Here is a 23,156-nt window from a genome sequence, read left to right on the forward strand (position 1 = left end):
TCCTAGTTTCTACCCGGATTGTTTCGCAGCGGAAATAGAGTCCGCACCGGCGGTCCGACTGCCACGTCTGAAACAACTTCAGTAATATAGATCGCAGATAATTTTATACGATATCTTTAAGAAGGTGATTGGATTAACACACAAAAATGGTAAGTGGTATAATAAAGAGTGTTTATTTGTTAATGACGGATAATTGTTTAAACCTTGTACTAGTTTATGAGCGATTTAACTGGACATCAAAACAATCTTTCATTCATTCTACACGACTTTTTACGTGCTAGGTTAGACCTCTTTTATTAAAAAAGCCAGCATTGATATACAACAGTTAATGGGATATGATATGAACATATCTGTTAGATTAACAATAAACAATGCTTATACAAAACATACTAAACTAGAAATGTACCATGATGGTACCATGCTAAATACGTTTAACTTACACATGTACATTTATGTAGCTTATAGGTTGTTGTCAGGTTTTTCAGATTTGTCAGGTTTTAATAACTTCACCATTCACTATGAGTTTCTCAGTTGAAAAGTCTTGTTTTGCCAAAAAGCTGACGTTGAGTGTATCTGTGATCTTGTATTTTTCAGGTGTCTGTTATTAATACAGTGGACACCTCACACGAGGACATGATTGTGAGTATCCTGTCATTTTAACATTGTACCTAACAGTTCCCTACTGAAAAATCCAGCTAAGACCAGTTTAAGATTGTAGCTGGTTTAAGCTGCTCCAAGCTCGTCCTCCTAGCCTCCAGCCTGACCAGCTAAGTCCATTTAGACCAGCTTAAAAAGTGACCAAAATACAGATAGACCAACTTTGCTACACCAGCTAAAACTAAGCTGGGAGACCAGCTAAAACCAGCTCGCCTGCTTAATCTGGATTTTTCAGTAGGGTTATATTTATTTAAAGATGCGCATAACCTCCTCTTAATGACAGATCCACATTATCATCCACTAATAACACGGTTACTGTTTTACTATCATCTTTTGCATTTTTATCATAATCTTAACTTTGGTTCTTTATTCTGTGCTCAGCATGATGCTCAGATGGACTACTATGGCACCAGATTGGCCACCTGCTCTTCCGATCGCTCCGTCAAGATCTTTGACGTCAAGAACGGTGGACAGATACTTGTGGCTGATCTGAGGGGGTAAGCGGTGACTCTGTGTCCTCAAATACAGTGATCACAATACTTAGGAGCTGTTTACACAAACACATTTTTCAACCAAAAGCAGAAAACTTGAAACTGAAAAATGTTTAGGGTCCTTAAAACACAAAATTTGAAAACGGCAAACGTTTCAAAGTGCAAATGCCATTATTTTTTCCTTGTAAATGCTGCTTAAAGAAGTTGTCATCATGAAAATCTGACTGTTTTCATGTTTAAGTGCTATATTGAGTCCCCAATGCTTTTATCAACCTAGACAATGTGAAGAAATCAACCCAGTAACTTAGTTTTGGTAAAGCATTTTCTGCAAGCACGTAAAAAAAATTGCTCATTGAAATTTGACTCCCTTTGTGTTGTCAGAAGGGGAACATACCGCCCCTTAATCTGTACTATCCAACCACAGCACTGGCATTTAGTGCAGAGATCAGCTCATTTGCATAAAAAAAACATTTTTGCTCACACCTACAAAGTGGCAATGTTTACATGTTATAATAAATTATCTATATGATTTTTGAGCTAAAAGTTCATACATACGTATTAGGGATGCACCGATAGGATTTTTTTAGGCCGATACAGATACGGATTTAAACAGACAACTTCTGGCCGATGCCGATACCGATATTAAACACTTGTATACAATCCTATACAGTTGGTCTATTAACTAGTTTATTTCTGCATCAAATTATTTTTACTGAACATGGATTGGATCTAAGTAACATTCAACTGACCAACATAATAAGAGAGGCACAAACTAAGCTAAAACAAATATAATAATACAGCATGATACCTTCAAAGGTGTTTTTTGCAATTCAGCATTTATTTTATTAACAACATTAACTCATTTTTTACAGATTTCTTTATGCAGTTAATTAATAAACAATCAGTATCGGCCTTTCTCGTGCTATTGCCGATATGCCGATGGTTTCAAATTCATCAAAAATCGGCCGATAAATATCGGCGGCCGATACATCGGTGCATCACTAATACGTACACTGGGGACACAAAAGATTTATGAAACATCTTAAAAAAGTTTGTGGGTTTCTAGTCAAGGGTCACTTTTAATAATAAACCTAAATCATCGTCTGTGTAAACAAAACTGTTCGATGCTTTCGCCGTATTAATTGTTTGTATTTATCGCTCTGTAAGAGAATGCGTATGTGCACAGGTTTGTAGTGTTTCTTTACAAAGCAACATCGCCAACTACTGGCCTAGCACAGATAATACAACGTTTTAGTCGTTTTCGTGAATCGGTGTAAACGCAGATCGCTTTGACAGCGTTGTCGTGTATGAAAAAGTGCAAAAGATCTGTTTTGTTTTCCACAGTTTTGATGCCTTTGGATTTAAGCTTGTGTATATTATGACGGTATGATTTGAATATGCAAAGTTTGCACACTAGTTGTCACAGGTTGTCAGATGCATTTCTGAGTAAACATCCAGGAATGACAGCATGTCGGATTGCACATTAATTCAAGATGTCTGTTAGTCACTTGTGTAATCTCTTTTGGCAGACATGAGGGTCCAGTGTGGCAGGTGGCCTGGGCTCACCCCATGTACGGCAACATACTGGCGTCTTGCTCCTATGACAGGAAGGTGATCATCTGGAAAGAAGAGAATGGCACCTGGGATAAGATGTATGAATACACAGGCCACGACTCATCGGGTAACTTCTCATATTTGTTTTTTATACTGTATGTAATAAACGTAAGGGCGTAACATTGCTTTCCTTTACACTGGCAGGCAGCGCCAGGTCTGAAATAAAAATCTTTAATTTTGTTTTTTGCAGTGAATTCTCTTTGCTGGGGACCATATGACTTCGGTTTAATCCTGGCCTGTGGCAGCTCTGATGGTGCCATTTCAGTGTTAACATGTTCTGGTGATGGCCATTGGGATATTAAGAAGATCAACAATGCACACACAGTGAGTAAATAAAATCAAAGCTGATATTAGGTGGCTGCTCCTCATTTGAGAACTTAAGCGACCAATCGCAGTTTGTTTTGTTTTTATGTCCCATTCATGAGTTTCATGCTTTCTTTTGTCTATGGCAGATTGGTTGTAATGCAGTGAGTTGGGCCCCAGCTGTCGTCCCTGGGAGTTTGATCGAGCAGCCGTCAGGACAGAAGCCCAACTACATCAAGAGATTTGTGTCTGGAGGCTGCGACAATCTGGTCAAGCTGTGGAAGTGAGTTCTGCCCTTATTTTACAGAGCTCGCTGTCTTTGGTCACCTGCTGTCAGCTTTTAACCGCATCGCTTCACGCAATGTTCTCAATGTCTTGTAATGCAAACTTTTGTGCGACTACATATATACAACTAGACACATTTTGTATGCTAGTAGTAATTACTGATTATAATAATTTATATTTTTAATAGCCATAATGTTGGCATTTTGAGGTTAGCAATAGCATGTTAAGCTATATTTAGCATATTTAAATGGAGAGTTCACTTCTGTCATAATTTACTCACCTTCAAGTTGTTTCAAATCTGTATAAATTGCTCCGTTCTGTTGAACACGATGGAAGAAGTTTGTAATCAAGCAGGAAACAAAATTCTATGGAAGTCAATGGCGCCCCAAAACTTTATGGTAAAAACATTGCTCAAAATATCTTTTTTTTGTGTTCAGCAAAATAAATAAACTCATACAGGTTAAGGACAACATGAGGATGAGTAAACAATTCTAGATTTTTCATTTATTAAGTTAGAATAACGTTTAGGGCTGTCAAAAGATTAATCGCGATTAATCGCATACAAAATAAAAGTATGTTTTGCATAATATAGGTGTGTGCACTGTGTGTTGTTATTTTGTATTATACATGCATGTATGTATTTAAGAAACATTTACATGTATATACTTATTTATTTAGATTTTAAAATATTTTATGTTAAATATAAATAAAAAATATATACATAAAAAAATCTTAAATTTATACATGTATGTGTATATTTATATATACATAATAATTACACATACCGGTACATTACGCAAACACAAACTTTTATTTTGTATGCAATTAATCACAATTAATCTTTTGACAGCCCATATAAATAAATAGATAAATAAATACAAGGTGGTGTAGAGATTTAAATGAGATTATGTTAATAAATTAGTTTTTGTTTACTTAAGGATAAATTTATACATTTTTTACTTTGTTGAATTAATACAAACTGAAATTTGTATGAACAAACTATTTTCATACAAATGGATAAAAATAAAGGATAATTAATTAAATATATAAATGATTATTATTATTATTTATTTAGAGTTTTATATATTTAATATTATATATAAATAAATACATAAAACATATACATAAATTTTAAAAATTTTATATTTATACATGTATGTGTGTATTTAAATATACATAATAATTAAACACATGCATTATGCACATTATGCAAACACAAACTTTTATTTTGTTTGCGATTAATCGCGATTAATCACGATTAATCTTTGGACAGCCCTAATATATATACAAGGTGGTATAGAGATTTAAATGAGATTATATGTTAATAAAATGAGTTTTTGTTTACTTGGCCTGTTAGTAAACTTTTTGTTTGTTTGTTTTGAAGATAAATGTATATTTTTTTTTTACTTTGTTGAATTAATTGTTTTCAAACAAATGGATAAAAATAAAGTATATTTAATTAAATATGTAAATGGTTTAATATCACTGCAGTTCAACTAAACAATGTTTTTTTTACCAGAGAGGAAGATGGCCAGTGGAAAGAGGACCAGAAGTTGGAGGCTCACAGTGATTGGGTGAGAGACGTCGGCTGGGCTCCTTCTATTGGTCTGCCAACTAGCACAATTGCCAGCTGCTCTCAGGTAACGGCAACCAAACTGTACATTATATATACACTTTGAATATTGTATTTTTACGCCATAAATTTATTGAGCTCTTTTGAAACCCTACAGGATGGTCGAGTGTTTATCTGGACGTGCGACGACCCGACAGGCAACACCTGGACGGCCAAACTCCTCCACAAATTCAACGACGTGGTGTGGCATGTGAGCTGGTCCATCACAGGAAACATCCTGGCTGTGTCTGGCGGGGACAACAAAGTACGTGCACATTTACTACCTGAAAAATGTGTTGTTGTTCGTATCTCTCACGCTTCTGAAGTTATAGAAATAGACGCCAGGCTTTTCATTTTCTTCGACAAGCTCTTTGTGATTCATCTAATACCTACCGTGAAACTTTGCAGTCTTTGGCTCTCATCCCATGGGATTACAGGAAAAAAGTCATTTGAGTTTGCAGGGCAGCGATTTACCCATCGCCATTACTCATTTTACAGAGCTTGGGTATTAAAGCACTTTCACATTGAAGAATTAATGACTGGGGTTATTTCACCTAGCATCGCCCTGGTGTTAGGAAATCCATCTGCACTTCTATAAAATATGACTCGGGAACGGTTTGTTTGCTTTCGTGCCTACCAATTATTCAAAGCGACAAGCGCCGGGTCATTTATTTACAGATGAGCGCACCATTACCGTTATAAACCACATGCAGTGTGTCAGATAAATAATGCAGAAAGGTTAGAAAATAAGCAGAGGTTAAATACAGAAGAGCATTGAAATGCAAGAGCCAGCATTATTTTGATTTCCTTGTTAATGTTCGCGAGGACATTTGGTGCTTCGTTGGCTTGCCGTAATTATCATATGCCAACTAGATGGGATCTAGACTGTTTAGCTGTGACTGAAGCTAGATAATGGGTTGTTCTTCTAATGTTCATCATGGCAAGTTAAACATCTTAACAGCCCCCTTACCCATGTTTTTCACATTTGGAATTTATTTCTTGTGCAGGGACTTTTAGCTTTTAGAAGGATCTCTTGACAGAAATGCAATATAATAAACATAATTATATTATCAGTGGTGTATAAAGACCTTACAAAAATAAACTGTATTGTTTTTATTACCTTATAATGAGGCACTTTTATCTACATACACTGCAGGTCTCCTTTATTAAGCGTTTTGAAATTAAGGGGTGCAATTTGCAATCTCACCACTAGATGTCGCTAAAGACCCCACACTGTACCTTTACGCCGAAGTTATGCTACGTACACACCAAACGCGGGGCATCGCGTTACTCGCTCTAGATTACTCGCGGGATTTAACTTTGTGTCATGCAAATTTTTCACTTGAGTTGAATATTTTCAACTTGGCCGAAGACGCTTTTGAGGCAAATAGCGCGTGTTTTCGCAGCAAATGTGACACCCATATCTCGTCATTTGCATTGCCCCACGCGGGGATGCGTCTGATCACGTCTTTGCATTGCTTTGTATGTAATCTACTCGCACAAATCGTTGAACTTGTGTCTGGTGTGAATCCACAGTTATGCTACGTACACACCAAATGCGTGGCATTGCGTTACTCGCTCTAGATTACCAGCGGGATTTAATTTCGTGTCATGCTAATTTTTAGCTCAAGTTAAATATTTTCGCGTTTGAGGCGAATAGCGCGTGTTTCGCGTCAAACTTGTCGCCCATATCTCGTCATTCGCATCGCCCCACGCGAGGACGTGCCTGATCGTGTCTTTGCATTGACTTTGTATGTAATCTACTCGCGCAAATCGTTGAACTCGCGTCTGGTGTGAACCCACAGTTATGCTGCGTACACACCAAATGCGGGGCATTGCGTTACTCGCTCTAGATTACCAGCGGGATTTAATTTCGTGTCATGCAATTTTTTTTTCGCTTGAGTTAAATATTTTCAATTTGGGCAAAGATGCGTTTGAGGCTAATAGCGTGTGTTTTCGCAGCAAACACACCGCCCATATCTCGTAATTCGCATCACCCCACGCGAGTATGCGTCTGATCGTGTCTTTGCATTGACTTTGTATGTAATCTACTTGCGCAAATCGTTGAACTTGTGTCTGGTGTGAATCCACAGTTATGCTACGTACACACCAAACATGGGGCATCCTTTCCTCGCTCTAGATTACTCGCGGGATTTAACTTCATGTCATACGAATTTTTAGCTCGAGTTGAAACTTCGTGTCTTCGTGAATATTTTCAACTTGGGCGAAGACGTGTTTGAGGCGAATAGTGCGTGTTTATGATTGTCTATGATGTGACCTGATGTGAGGTTTTCTATTATCTTCTGCCTACAGGTGACCCTATGGAAAGAGTCTGTGGAAGGACAGTGGGCTTGTATCAGCGACGTCAACAAAGGACAGGGAGCCGTGTCCTCCATCACAGAAAACCAGCAGAATGAGCAATAAAGCTCAATTCCTCCTCCAATCTCCAAACGCCAACTCCTATCAACTCTCAAAGACTTTTCATAAAAGATTTAAGTGCTTCTATCGCCCACAGATTTCCAGGTGTTGGAACCAATATGAAATTTTGCCCTGTCGGACTTATGTTTTAGTTTATGTCCGAACAAAATGTTTATGTCTCTTGTATGGTTTATGAAAATAACTCTTAACATGTTAATTATGGTAAGAAATACTTCATTGTGTTATATGTTGTGTGTTAAACTAAATGAAAGCTGGTCCTGATGTACAACCCGACCGTGGAGATCTGCAAAACCAATGAAGAATAAAAACAATTTCTACTATCAGTCTGTTTCCTATTCTTTTACTGTAGCTAACTTGATAACAGGTTATGCCCCAGATTTACTTTCCTGATCTTATTTATTGTGCATTATTCATAATTCTTCTTTAACCTGATGACTTCACAAATATTTTTTTTATTTTTAAAAGCCTACTGGTTTTATTTTCTGATAGATAAAACTCAGTCCTGTCCTATGGGTGATTATATAACTGCGGGTACATTTGGTGTCCAAAGTCATTATTTTTTCCTTTTTTTTTTTAAATGGTTATATTCTTAATTATTTTGTACTCAATAGCATGGATTACAAGATACATAACCATATAATATTTTCTAAAAAGTGTCCGAATTAGTCCGTGTCAATTATGTTACTGTCAATCAAAAGAAAGTATATCAGACATTTTATGACACTGGGTTGCAAACAGCTTCATGATACTTCGTTTTACAATACCTCAACCGCTATAAAACAACATCTGGACAGAAACAGATGGCATCACCTGCAGTCATCTGTCCAAAATAAACGCCCCATCTGAACTACCAGCATGAACGTACTATGGCGTTTGTTTCGAATGCTGTGATATGAAATTATCCCTCACATAAAAACTTGGCACAGATGCCGAAGGGTTCGAGAGATCAACTGAAGGCCTGCCAATGTTCCTTTGGCTTCTAGTCATGTGTTTGGATCTGGATGGTGAAAATAAACTTCATATGCTGGTCTTTAACAAGCTCAAGTGAAATGACATTCAGATTAATGGGTTGATTTTTTTTTAGTTACGCAGCATTCTGCTTGCATGATGTTTTGGATGTATATAACTGTTTATACAAGTATTTTTATGGGCTATTTAAAGGGGCTTGGAGTCACCTAACTATAAAAAAGTGTGAGGATAATTCATTTCTTTACCTTAGTGAAATCCTTGCATTATTTAAGTTACTATATTTAAGTTATTTAAGGCACTAGGTTATATGGATATATTATGCATAAAACAATATACAAATATTTTGTGTCATAGTACACTGGAGCTGGACCTTAAAATAAGCACAAAAAGTAATATACACTTGACTGTAATAAATACAGAAAATAACAAATTGTCTTCATTAGAACATAATTATAAAACATTTATAAGAACTTTTACCCCAACCTTGCATTTAGTACAAAAGTTAGACTATAGTTTGTCCAGAACTTTTTATAGTTTTATACGTTTTTTTTTTTTTTAAATTTATTTAATAAATATTTTACTAAAGAATGTCAAGATTTAACAGTAGTATTTAAAACCAATGCTATAAAAATGATGAATTTGCAGTCTGTGACAACATGCCCCGTCGTCTCTTATATACAGTGAATTTAAAAATGCAGTTTCACCACCTCATGATGGTAGGCTACTTTTTTGGAAATATCAGACCCCCTTATCTAATGGTTAATCAGTTGAGTTTTGGCATATTGCATGACTCTGAGAGTGTGGTGAAGGCGGTGACACACGTGCGTCATTTGCGCTCCGGTCTCCGCCGCGCGCTGCGCGTCCTCATCTGGAGCCGGAATGACAGCTGATGCTCGCTCATGGACCAGTGCGTGAACACTACAGGATTTACACCATAGGATCTGTCCACGAAACACCTGATCTCCAAAGCATCTCCGTCTGCTGCGCATCATCATCACATCTGTGACTGGATCTCTCCGCGTAACGCATTACTCTCAGTTATCTGACATGCCAAGCTGGAGGAGAAATCTGACTTTTTGTCTGCAGAAAATGCACGACGAAGGTAAGAAATGGGATTTTTGGCTTTAAATGAAAATGTATGCATACTGGGTTAAGATAGTATGCGCAAATATGCCCAAATGAACGTCTATGGTGTGCGTAATAGAGATCAGTGCTGCGAATTGACCACGAGTGACTGCGTTTGGTGATGTAAACCCACGTGTGGATGAAGTGCCTTGTTTTGCCCTATTGTTTTGCTTTGCTTTTCTATGTCCATAGCAAACTGAGTTGTTTATCAGGCTACTCCCAGTACAATACTTCAAAGTCCCTGCTGCATCATGACCAAGAAGTGTCTTTTTTATCTGCATAATATCATATTATTATAGTTTTTTAAATATCAAACATATAAAATCATTTTAATTGGTAATTTATTGCCAGTTACATATTGTTGTTTATTTTTGTGCTATCCCATGTCACAACAAAAGACCGTCCCTAAAGATGTTGTCATTCATCATGTTTTGGTGGGAAAACAACACCATCAATACTTTTAACAATGGATTTAGTGAATTTTGTTTCGTAGTTTTGCCATTATATCACTCTAAAACTTAACAATCTGTAAAAATATAAGTATACTCCAGATGTTGAACTGAACAGTGCCCATCTGAACAGGGTTGTGCCCATGAGGTTCTCCTGATCTGTTGGTGCTCATGTGAGATATAATGCAACTGCTGATGGTCTTTGAATGACTGGATATTTTTTGCCCATGGGAACATTTGTAGTCAACCTATTTTAAATCTCTCACAAGTAAAATAAAAGCAGAAAAAGACTTCCAACTTTCATTCTGACAGATCTCTTTATTCTTTATCAGCATTTGAGCTCCTATACAGGACTCTTTAATCATAAGGAACCAAGTTAAATGACAAAGGTAAGGATGAGGTTGCAGACAAGAGTTTATGTGTGTGTGTGTAAATTTAGAGGATGTTGTAGATCTGATAGAGAGCAGGCTGATGGTATCTTGGAGAGGTTGCATACATATCTAATTGATCTTAACTGCTTGAGCCATTAAGGTAATTTTCTGCCCCAGGTTTTTACCTATTTGCTTCCTAGTTCCTCTTGGTTTGTTTTCAAAAGTTTTGGTTTTATTTATACAACTTAAATGTATCAAATGTTACAGGGACTCTTGATTTGTATGTTTGCGTTAGTGTTGTAGTACTTGAGACCTCAAGACCATTTTTGTGATCTTATTTCGGTCTCGACTGTCTTTGGTCTCAGTCCTGTCTTGGTGTCAGACTTAGTGGTCTCTGGATTTTATTTCAGGACAACTGTTGTCTGATTTATGAACATCATTAATGTGATTGGATGGTAAACTTCTGGCTTTAAAAGCAATCATGGAGTTTTGGGACACTTGTTTTTATATGCACATGAACCTAGATGACATCCTATTCTTAATCTATAGGGTTTAAAATGGAGTTGGCCCAGCCTTTGCATCCATAACAACCTCGACTCTTCTTGGAAGACTTTTTTTACAAGGTTTAGGGGAATGTTTATGGGAATGTTTGACCATTCTTCTAAAAGCACATTTGTAAGGTCAGACACTGGTGTTGGACGAGAAGACCTCGCTCATAGTCTCCGCTCTAATTCATCCCAAAGTTGTTATATTGGGTTAAGGTCAAGACTCTATGCAGGCCAGTTAAGTTCCTTGGGCCATGCCCAAACTGTTCCCACTAAGTTGGGAGCATGGAATTGTCCCAAATGTCTTGGTATGATAAAGCATTAACAGTTTCTTTCACTGGAAGTGATTGAACCACCTATATTCAGTGATTTGGAGTGGTTTCCCAAAACGTTTGGCAATACTTCTTATTTGATTTTTTTTTTTGTTACTGTTGTGCTGCTAGATGAATGGGAGATTGTCCAAAAAGAAATCTGTCAACAAATTAAAACAAAGGCTTACAATATTCAAGATATTATTCCATCATTTCATCTATTTTTTGCAAGTCTTGGTCTTGTCCCAACTGTCTTTCGTCTTGTCTTTGTCCCCTCAAAGTTTTGCTCTTGGTCTCAATTAAGTTTTGGTTAAATATTTAAAAAGCCTGACATAAAAACTTTGCCTCAACCAATGTTGTGATTTTGGCGCAGGACTACCGATTTGACAAAACAGTGGGTGCCCTCCAATGATCTTGTACCAGTGTTGGGTCAAACAAGTCATCCCACCACCAAATTATGCTATTGATTGAGCAACGTTTGAAAGTATGTTGGTGCTTTCTTGTTTTTTACACTTCACCAGAGATTTGAGAAGTAAAAACAGGATATAGCTATTCTGCGCTTTACTAAAACCTCACAGTTTTTTCCTTATAGTGAAGAACCAGTTTTGAGAAAAGAAATAGTCATCGCTCATTTAAACAGCGAGTCTACTATCAGTAAAGCTGTCCTGGGCTTTTTCTATAGCAATTAAAATAGAAAACCAGAACATAACAAAACTTTATACACAACATGATTCGATTGGAAGAACTGAAATTGGCAATTTCTTCAGGCAAGCTTTCTTCTCTCACTTTCACCATAATATTGTTTTTATAAATTATTTGCTCAGAGACTCATTCTGCTTGTAATGCAAGAATGAGACCCGGTCATTTGAAATGGCAGTTCAGAAATAATTTCTCATCCATGTGTCTCAGAGATGAGTCCAGACAACAAAATGCTCATATGCCCTTTACTGCTCATATGCCATCATTTACTCTTACTGTATATTTAGAAAGATCTGAAATTTCAAAATATCAAAGGTTGTACTCTGTCGCTGAAGTCCAGTCATAGCAGATATTCTTCATTTCAAAGACGAGACAAAATAAAAAGATCATCCACCAGGTCACTGTACTTTTATTAAACATGTAACTATAAGGCCAAACTTAACTCTTTCCCCGCCACTGACAAGTTATCTCGTCAATTAAGAAATTTTCAATTTGCATGAAAAAAACGTGTTCCTGATGACTTTTTGATGACTGAATTGACTTTTTATGTTAATATGCAATACCGCGATTATCAGATTTATGAAAAAAACTGAAGCCAAAACGTTATTTATTAATTTTAAACTCTGTGTATGTTTTAATAATCGTTCTGAATTTGATCTCTAACAAAATTCCTTCACAAAAATGCTATTATTTCAAAAAATCCATATATATTTAAGAGTTTATAAGCAGAGAAAAAAATATAGATAGAATGAATTTTTTCCCCCCATTTTGTTTGTTTGTTTATTGTTTGTTTGAAAGCAGAGGGTCTGTTGTTTCATTTGATATATTTGTATTTGTATAAAAATGAAAATAAAAAAAATGGCTGGTGGAGAAATTAGTTAAAGGGTGCTTTTGTCCATGAATGCTGTTTTGAGTTATTTATGAGTTATATTCTTACCTCTTTATAGAATAAATAAAAAAGATTAAAAAACCCGGGTTGTACATTTTGTTTCAACCCAAAATGCTGGTTTGTTTTAACCCATTGTTGAGTCAAAAATAAACACTTTCAGGGTTAATTTAACCCAACCCATATGGCAAAAACTATATTTCTCTGGGCAAAAATATGTTTTAAATATAAGCTAAATACATTTTTGTAGAATGTAAAACTTAATTAAGGATATTTTTGAATCTAAAAATTAATTATTCATATATTAACATATTTTTAAAAGTGTATTTCAGGGGCAGCAAATACATTTCTAATTTCTCAACCCATATGACAAAAAAAATATATTTTTTTACCAAAATATAAATGCTTGTAAAGTATAAAATTAAAAACAAGTTTGCAGTAAACATTTTGAAAGTAATTTTTTTCCATTAAAATATACTTTTAATTAAACGATATGTTTATAAGGTAAGTTTTTGTTCCAAATTCCAATGTGACATAAATATAAATACTTTAAAATATATTTATTTTTAAGATATATTTCAAAATATACAAAAATGATCAAAAAATTAAATATAAATTTTTGTAAACATATTTTAAAATATATTTTAGCAAATGTATTTTTTGGGCCATTTTTGTATATTTTAAATTATATTCAATTTTGGTTTTGCCGTATGGGAATGGCTGGGCTCAGCCCTTTTTGACCCAACTGGGTTGAAAATAACTCAGCATTTTTTTTTTACAGTGTAGCACATTGAGCAACAAAATTAATATGTATGGACTTAAAAAAAAGGTTCATAGTAAAAAATTTGTTTTTTAATTTATTAAGTTTGCATATTTTGAGATCTCTCCTGAAACTATAGTAGAAACACATGCAATATCTTTCAAATCTCCTCGTTCACCATTGTTCACCATTTAATATAATTGCATGAAGAAACAATCAAGATATCATCTGTCTATACGCCTATGAACATTACAAAACACGTTGGAATGAGACTATCAGCCCAATGCAACCCCCCCAAACATCAATCAAGTGTGCTTTAAGTTCATCTTTCGGTACTTTTCATCTATTTCCAGGACTGATCAAGATAACGTGCCCAATTTGCATAATCTTCTTTGATGCAGCTCTTTACAAATCCCCATGGCAGATCTCGCTAATAACCCGTTTCTCTCAATTCGACACTTTCACAAACGACACTAGCTGCGGCAGGCCTTCATCACATTAGCGTCTGCGCTCAACCTGAAAACGCGTATGCTCACGCACCGGTCCACGACGGAGATAAAACTTTCCTCGGCTAATGCGCCAGCTGTTAAGATCTCGGCACGTGTCGTGATGAACCCAGCTCTCTTCCCTAGAAAAGCTTCATGTTGCATTAGAATAATAATTAGAGGTTCTCTCTGGGAAAGTTGATGACTCCGGGCCGCCTCTGGTACAAGCAGGAGCTGTAATGAAGAGATGTCGGGTGTTATCTTTTGAATTAAAATGAGCGACAAACTGCAAAGAGCAGACAAGAATACAAGCGCCTCAGAGATGCTTAAAACTGATGGCTTCGGATAAAACACTCCCTGAGGATAAAGTTTGTGTCATGCTCGGAATAGTCAAGCACGTGAACAGGTGTTGTTATGAACCTTTTGTGATAAAATATCAAGCTGGTGGTTAGTATGAGTACAACAGTGCTAAAGTTTTGTGCTAACTATATGATTAGCTAGTTAACATTATTATTTTTTACCAGAGGTCATCAAATCTAATCAATGCTTCATTACATTTAAAGTCTAGTCCATCTGTACACAGGGATTTGTATAAACATTGGGTCTCATTCACTAAGCATGCATACGCACAAATTTGTTCGTAAAATGTGCGTATGGACGTTTTAAAGGTGCAATGTGTCATTTTTAGAAGGATCTCTTGACAGAAATGCAAAATAATATACAAAACTATATTTTCAGGGGTGTATAAAGACCTTTCATAATGAACTGTTATGTGTTTATTACCTTAAAATGAGACATTTTTATCTACATACACAGGGGGTCCCCTTACATGGAAGTCGCCATTTTGTGCCACCATGTTTTTACAGAAGCCCTTAATGGACAAACTTTTTTACTAAGTTGTCTCTGGCGATGACATGTTTGTCCGGTGGCGGCTACCATAGCTTCTCTATGTGTTTCAAAAGTGAGGGGTGAGCAGTGGACTGAGCCTTTGGTTGCTAAAGATGCCGCTAAAATTTACACACTGCACCTTTAACTTTCAAATCATAATTCAACAAAAACTTTCATATTAAAATTTATTTTAAATGTATGCAAAAATGTAAGAACAACTTAGACCACACGTAGCCTATGCAATAATCATGAACAAGGAAAATATATATAACACATATATTATAGGGTTCTTTTTCCTTGTTCATGATTATTGCGCACGTGTTGTCCAAGTTGTTTGTACGTTTTTGCATACATTTAAAATAAATTTTTGTATGAACGTTTTTGTTGAGTCATGATTTGTAAGTAAAAAGTCTGTACGCTTTTTTACAAACAAATTTGTGCGTATGCATGCTTAGTGAATGAGACCCAATGAGATCGTTCGTTTAAAAAAATCTTGTCCACATAAACACGCTTTAAAAAAAATCTGTCCTCATGAAAGCGTGCTATGAACCACTATCAAGAGCATGCCAAACCAACACGTGGCGATATAACCCTAACCATAAAGCCATGCTGGCCAAGCCTTATAAAAGGTTATTATCTATTCTGGAAGGCTAATAACATGGCGCACCGAGGTAGGGAGTACACCCTTACGAAAATTAAAGGAAAACACCACCGTTTTTCAATATTTTATGTTCTTACCTCAATTTAGATAATTGAATACATCCCTATGTTTTTTCAATGCGTGCACTTTTAATCTTTGTACAGCTCTTCTTGAATGTGTTAGCATTTAGCCTAGCCCCATTAATTCCTATGGTTCCAAACAAAAGTTTTATTTTGTGTGTTCATACTTACTTGTGTAACTACTCATGTAACAGTCTTTAAATAGGGAAAACATGGAAGTGTTTGGTGGCTTCTTAATTCATCCCTCTTTGGATCCTAAGGAATGAATGGGGCTAAGCTAAATGCTAACACATTCACGATGTGCTGTGCAAAGATGAAGTGCATGCATTGAAAAAAGATAGGTATGTATTTATTCACCTAAAGTGGAGGGAAGAACACTAAAATATTAAAAAACAGTGGTGTTTTCCTTTAACCAAGGTTTTATTTTGGTAAAAGTGTTGTTACAATCAGCAAACATGGTTTTACCACAAAAAAGTTTTAAATTGCACCTTTAAAACATATAAAATAATACATTTAAATAAACAAATGCCTTTCTTGTAAAAAGCAAGTACATTTTCTAACCTTTTTGTGCCATTGGCAGATGTGGGAAGAAAATAGCGCTATTAATGTTTTACAAAATCTTCAACTTTTTGGCCCTAATCATGATGTTCACATTGATGTTCGTCACGTTCTTCCCACTTATTGGTTTGTTTCGGCATGTGGCCAAGTGTTTAATTAGTTTGCTTTGCAGTTTTTTCCGAGCCCGTCTTTTTGCCAGATTGTCCTACAGGCTTAGCTGCTGCTCGCGTGCTTATCAAGCCGATAATAGTCGGGATCATTAAGCAAACCTGACTGAGAGAAATTCATTGATGTAATTCATATATTCATGCTTATTATAGAACATGAGGGGGCGTCTTCAGCCTCAAAACAGAAGGTGATGGTTGAACCTGGTTTGCCGTGAGACCACATTAGTAGCAGCGTTGGCAAGTCTACATGTAGGTCACCCATTGAAAATGTGGGTAATGTGATTTGATGACTCACCAATGCAAACAAATCGTTTTTGCTCCTCATCCCTGATTTGTCACAGTTATGCAGTTAACGCGATGACTCGATGTTTGTTTGTTGTAAAGATGTCTATTTCTTTCCCATGAGAGATTAATGAGTATTTGTGACGGTGAATGTTTCTCACCGTGACTCAGACATGACATTACGAAGAGCGACACTGATGGGTGAGTTACAGTGTCTTCGTTACTCGCATTTATCCGGTTTGCTTGGTTTGTGCAGCAAAGCCTGCTGGGAACTGATCGCTCTGAGATGCAGTGGCCTGTAAACGGTGAGACGGTGAGTTCCTGTGAAAGACGGTCTGGAGATCCACACTTAGTCAGAGATCTGGGGTTCAGCTTGCTCACAAACATACGGCTGTGCTCTTTAGTTGTGACGTCTGTGGCCTTTTATGTTGAGTTGCGTTGAGACAGATCATTTGACCTTTTAAATGTTCTCACTTACAATTGGTTGCTTTAATATTCCTTAAAGGGGACATATAATGAAAATCTGACTTTTAAGTGCTATTATTGGGTCCCCAGTGCTTCTATCAACCTAGATGTGAAAGGTAATAAAGATCAACCCAGTAACTTAGTTTTGGTAAACCATTCCTAGCAAGCATGTGAAATTTTTTCTTGATTTCAGTACAAATATCTAAAAATTCTTAAATCAAGATGTATTTTGTGCATGTGCAAAATCACCTAAGAAAATAAGTAAAAGAAATTTGGCCAATGGGGACTAAAAAAAAAAGATTATCTTGATTTTTTTCGTCAATTAAGTGTTTAAGAAAAAAGTAAACTTTTTTTAACTCATTCCCTGCCAGCCTTTTTGCAAGCCCACATTTTTTGTTATTTTCACAAAATTTTCGTAAAATGCCTTCCAGGAAAATTTTCTTCCATAAATATATAAAAATACAATATATTTAAAATGAAAGAACAGACCCTCGCCTTCAAACAAGCTTTTTCTCTCTTTTAATAACCTCTTAAATATGGTAGGTTTCTTAAAAAAGAAAAAAATTTGAGCAAAAAGCTGAAATTATTGCATTTTTGTAAAGGAATTTTGTTAGAGATTCAGAACTAAGATCAAAACATGCACAGAGTTTAAAATTAATTAAAGTCCTTTTAGCTTCAGTTTTTGATAAATTGGATAATTTTTTATAAATCGCCATCTAGTTGATAATAATGGAATTACAGATCACCATAAAAACTTGTCAGGAAAGCGTCATTGGCAGGGAAATGTTTTCTCTTAAGATAACTTGTCTATGGCGGGAAAAGAGTTAAGATTTAATTAAGATAACTTAATTTGTTAAGATAAAATAACATAAATTATATGTTGATTTGACATCTTTTTTACAGCGTGGTATGTTTAACTAACCATTCCCCAAAGATACACCAACCAACCAGATTTCAGTAAACCCGCATGTGATTGACAGACAGACAGCATTTCTGTTTGCCTATAAAAGTATAAGCCAATCCTCTGACTTTTTGTTTTTGTAGTTTATAGACTCTAGATCTCTCGCAAAGACAGATGTGAGATAGGCATTTTATACAAGCACATCCAAAAATACAAAATCTTTCAATGCTTGAAACTTGTCTTGCCTGGTCTTGCCACGATAAAAGATAGCCAACAGAGATACGACTGCTCGACAAGCTCTATGGCTCAATACATTTCCCTCGCTTCATTTATCTGTGTAGATAAATGAAAGAACCGAGCGAGTGTCCTCAACAACCAAATCCAATGACAGAGAAAGTTAGACACAGATAATAAATGTCTTTAAAACTACATTTATAGACAACCTGTCTCTTCCTCAGGCCTGCTATCAGTTTTTCTTCTTATCTCTCCTGCTCTGCTTCTTTTCTACACTTTCAGATATATTATTTCTAACAAACTCGACATTTTTGGGAAACTGTACAGTGTGAATCTATAATAAATGCACAGCTGTGACTACAAATTCTTTATTACTGTAACATTGCTGTGATGATGATAATAATAATAATAATAATAATAATAACACTTTGAAAAGAAATTGTTTATTCTATTTATATAAATAAAGATAGCTTATAAAGATAACTATTTCTTGAAATCATATTGCATTTGCAGTTTTATTATTCTACGGAGCCCCTAAGGTGACATGGAGCAAAAATTAAATAAAGTTTAGTTTTGCGTGCTCACGTGAAACTTTCGCGTGCGCACGTAAAACAAAAAAATGTGCATGTTTTTTTTTTAAAAAGTTTAGTTTTGCGTGCTGACATGAAACGTTCGCGTGCGCACGTAAAGCTAAACATTTAGTTTTACGTGCGCACGCGATAGAGTCATGTCAGCACGCGAAAAAAATACTGTGATGCATATCTGAATAATACCAAACCTTAAGGTGACATTGGAGTAAAAAAATCTCCAATTTAGTAAAAAAAAATTTTTTTAAGAAGTTTAGTTTTGCGTGCTTACAGTATGTGAAGCGTTCGTGTCCGCTCGTAAAGCTCAACATTTCGTTTTACGTGCGCACGCGATAGAGTCATGTGCGCACGCGAAAGTTTTACGTGAGCACGCAAAACTAAACGTAAAAAAATTCTGCACATTTTTTAGTTTTACGTGCGCACTCAATAGATTCAAATGTGCAGAATTTTTTAAAAAGTTTAGTTTTGTGTGCTGACATGAAACGTTCATGTTCGCACATAAAGCTAAACATTTAGTTTTACGTGCGCTTGCGATAGATTCATGTGCGCATGCAAAAGTTTCACGTGATCACACAAAACTAAACTTAAAAAAATTCTGCTAATTTTTTAGTTTTACGTGCGCAGGCGATAGATTCAAATTTGCAGAATTCTTTAAAAAAGTTTCGTTTTGCATGCTCACGTGAAACTTTCACGTGACCACGCAAAACTAAACTCTAGATTTTTTTACTCCAACGTCACCTTAAAGGCTCGGTATTATTCAGATATGCATCACAGTATTTTTTTCATAGTATTTAGGCACTTTTCTTCCTGTTTGGTTTTGCTTAATACATTTTGTATATGACATATGCTAAGGAAATATAGGTTTGTTGAATACAGCATTGAAAGTTGCATTTTTTTGGTCTTGCTTCATAAACCTGAAAATTTAGCTTTTTAGTTTTCCTTTACTTGCACATATATGGCTCTAGTAAAAAACTTTTTAGGGTGGAAAATTCGGCTAAGCTATGCTATGAATTTAGTTTTTATTACTGAAACACTTCAAAAGCAAGATGTAAGCCCATGACTCAATCTGTTTATCATCTTGTCGGACGAAGCACTATATTCATTTCTTTAGTTTGGTTAATTAACAATTGATATTGAGAGCTATTGTAGATGCTGGTTGCCATGGTATTTATGGGCATTAGGTAAAAAGAAATCCCAAATTGTACTCAATCAGGAAGCAAAGCGTGTACTGTAATTACAAGTAGCAGCGGATGCGAGGTGGACACACTCAGATGAATGTCTGGAATGCTTTACTGCCCTGCTAAAAAAAGCAGAAACAATCACAGAAAGTTATTTTGGGCATTTTGCCGTTAGAGAGTGGTTTAGGAAAAGACAAGAAAGTACAAAGAGAGGGTACAAGACCAGCAAAGAACCTCGGGTCGTCAAAAGCATGTCTGCACCACATGTATATTAACCACATTAAAACCAACAAAGCTATCCTCACAGTAAGACATGCAAAAGCTTTGTTGAGTTGAGAACAATCTAGTTAAGTTTGTCTAGTTTAGACAAATTTGCAATTGTAAGTTGTTTCTTTTTTATAAAAAATCATTGCATTTATTTCTTTAAGAGCTGAATCCAGTCGAACCCGGTCGTGCATGTAAATGCATGCACAGCTCAGTAACAGCTGATGGGCCTAATCACCGTCGAGATTTCTCACCTGCTCGATTGCTTCCACCTGTGAGATGTTTCTCACTCTTCTGAATGTAAAAATGAGGCAGATGGCCATTAAGCTGTACGACGCGGCATGATTGAGCCTTTAGCGGTTAGCAAGAGCTGTTACTGTTTATCTGTGCTAAATGATTGTGACCTCCATTGAGTCATTTCACATTTTTATCACAATCATTTGGAGCTTTCTGTCTGTTCACAGATGCTTTATGTGATGAGTTATTGTTTATGTAATTACTGTTACTAGCTGAGATTTGAATCGACTAAATCAAATGAACATAGTTCAGTGGATGTACTAAGCATTGCATTTACTAGGGGTGTCAATCAGATTTCTTGATACGATACTGTATCAATTGTCTGGGTCAGCGATGTTTGCCAATACCTAAAAAAAAGTGATTTGATTTCGTATAACATCAATGCATCGTACCGTTAATCATTGATCAATGCATTGATCAATTTCGAGATATTGTTGCACCCCTATCATTTACCTTCTATTCATAATAATACTATTGATAGTATTGATCATATCTAGGCTTTGCTTTGTTAGCATCATGCTGTACGAGTTGAGCTACAGAAACAGCTGAAGTTGTCAGTCATTCAAATGACAAAACTTTGTTTAAATCGATTTCGAGCAAATAAAAAATATTGGTTGTGAAAATGAAACACCACCTTAAGTCTTTACAAAATTCAATCTAACCTCATTATCATTTGTGTCAAATTAAATATGGCCCCTTCACTGACTATAGGGCGAAGAAAAATAAATTTTGTATGTGTACACGAGGGCGCGTGACGCAATTTACGTCATCAGAAAAGTGCGCGCGTACTGCCCATACGACAAAAAAAAAGTATAATATATTTTTAATGTATTTTAAAATAAACAAAAAAATGGCCATGCTGAAATATATTTTGGAATATGTTTACAAAAATATATTTTTCACTGAAAACCATTTTTTATATTTTGAAAAATATTTTAAAAGTAATTACATTTTAAAGCATAAAACTATTTAGCCCTCTATATATTTCAATCCACGAAATATATTCATGTCGCACTGGAAGAAAAAAATTATGTTTATGTTTGTTTTTAAAAGGTTATTATTAAAAATTTCATATATTTTCAACTTTAAAAATATAGGCTACTTTATAAAATTATTCTGTATTTAGCATATATTTAAAATATATTTAGGCACAGAATAAATTTTTGCCATATGGGATATAAAATAAGAAATGTATTTGCTTGCCTTTAAAATACATTTTGAAATATATGTTGATATATGAAGGTTAAAACTAAATAAATATTTCTAAATAAAAAAAATATATTCAATTAAGCATTACTTTCTACAAAATGTATTTAGCATATATTTAAAATATATTTTTTGGACAGAGAAATGCATGTTTTTGCTGTATGGGTGTACATGCACCACTGGATTTTAAACCCCTCATACATTGTACGTGTACATCGCACCTGCGCCTACAGGAGATTGTAGTATGTAGAGAAGAAGATGCATTGCACTTTTTCACAATGCACATGCGTCGAATGTTTGTGTACACGTACAAATCAAATAAACTATACTTTGCAAGGCTCTTCATTAGGGCTGGGTATTGGCAAGGGCCTCACAATACGATACATATCGCAATACATGGGTACGCATCATGATACAATACAAAACATTGCAAAACTTTATCTTTTTTAATCAAAAATGTAAAAAAAATAGAGCTGAATTTTTTATCTTTTTTAAGCCACACGTCGGCTTTGAAAGCTGCAGGTGTTTTTAAATTTTCTGCCATTTTCTCACTCCCACTAACTAGACGTATATAACAGACAACTGGACACCGACAACTACAGCAGCGGTGGAGGAGGTCGTTTGACGCGCACAGAGAGATTTGATGGGTTAAAAATATCGATAGTAGAGATTGAAATATCGATACAGTAGCGTGGAAAAATGTATCACGATAGTTAGCTGTATCGATATTTTTGCACACCCCTACTCTGGATTCGATATGTAAAAAACACACCCTATATATATATATATATATATATATATATATATATATATATATATATATATATATATATATATATATATATATATATATATATATATATATATATATATATATATATATATATATTCAAATACAATTGTAAATATATTTCAAAATATACAAAAAATGCCCCACAAATATATTTGCTGAAATACATTTTGAAATATGTTAGCAAAAATGAATTTTTCACCAATATATGTTTTGGATATTTTTTGATCATTTTTAAATATATTTTAAAAATAATATATTTTAAAGCATTTATATTCACGTCGCATTGGAAGAAAAACATAACAGGTTTAAAAAGGTAAAATAAATATATTTTAACTGCAAAATAAACTTAATACATTTATTTTCACCATGGAAAAATATATTTTTTTGCTATATGGGTTGTAAAAGTAAATATGTATTTGTTGCCCCTGAAATACATTTTGAAATATACGTTAATATATGAAGGTTAAAACTAAATATATTTTAAAATGTAAAAATATATTTAATTAAGCTTCACTTTCTACAAAATGTATTTAGCATATATTTAAATATATATATCTTTGGCCAGAGAAATTTATTTTTTGCCGTATGGATGCGGGTTTTATGTCTATAGCTTTT

The 23,156-nt window shown here is 35.0% G+C and overlaps 2 protein-coding genes across 3 annotated transcripts in view; both read left to right on the forward strand.

The window, feature by feature from the left end:
* Nucleotides 1-17: 17 nt before the first annotated feature.
* On the forward strand, nucleotides 18-7,724 carry sec13 (SEC13 homolog, nuclear pore and COPII coat complex component). The gene is made up of 9 exons (XM_065259790.2): nucleotides 18-149; nucleotides 595-639; nucleotides 1,039-1,154; nucleotides 2,678-2,829; nucleotides 2,953-3,086; nucleotides 3,215-3,348; nucleotides 4,870-4,990; nucleotides 5,081-5,227; nucleotides 7,276-7,724. Exons 1-9 carry the CDS (start codon nucleotides 147-149, stop codon nucleotides 7,384-7,386), a joined length of 963 nt encoding a protein of 320 aa, XP_065115862.1. The 5' UTR covers nucleotides 18-146; the 3' UTR covers nucleotides 7,387-7,724.
* A 1,515-nt stretch (nucleotides 7,725-9,239) lies between these two features.
* The window catches only part of grip2b (glutamate receptor interacting protein 2b), a 172,056-nt gene continuing 158,139 nt past the window's right edge, over nucleotides 9,240-23,156 (forward strand). For both annotated transcript variants that reach the window (XM_065259795.1, XM_065259798.1), the window contains exon 1: nucleotides 9,240-9,472. In XM_065259795.1, the coding sequence (XP_065115867.1) occupies nucleotides 9,418-9,472 (55 nt within the window). In that variant the 5' untranslated portion in view covers nucleotides 9,240-9,417. The remainder of the gene's footprint in view (nucleotides 9,473-23,156) is intronic.

The sequence above is a fragment of the Paramisgurnus dabryanus genome, chromosome 24 (genome assembly GCF_030506205.2).
Source record: "Paramisgurnus dabryanus chromosome 24, PD_genome_1.1, whole genome shotgun sequence".
In the NCBI taxonomy this organism is placed as follows: Eukaryota; Metazoa; Chordata; class Actinopteri; order Cypriniformes; family Cobitidae; genus Paramisgurnus; species Paramisgurnus dabryanus.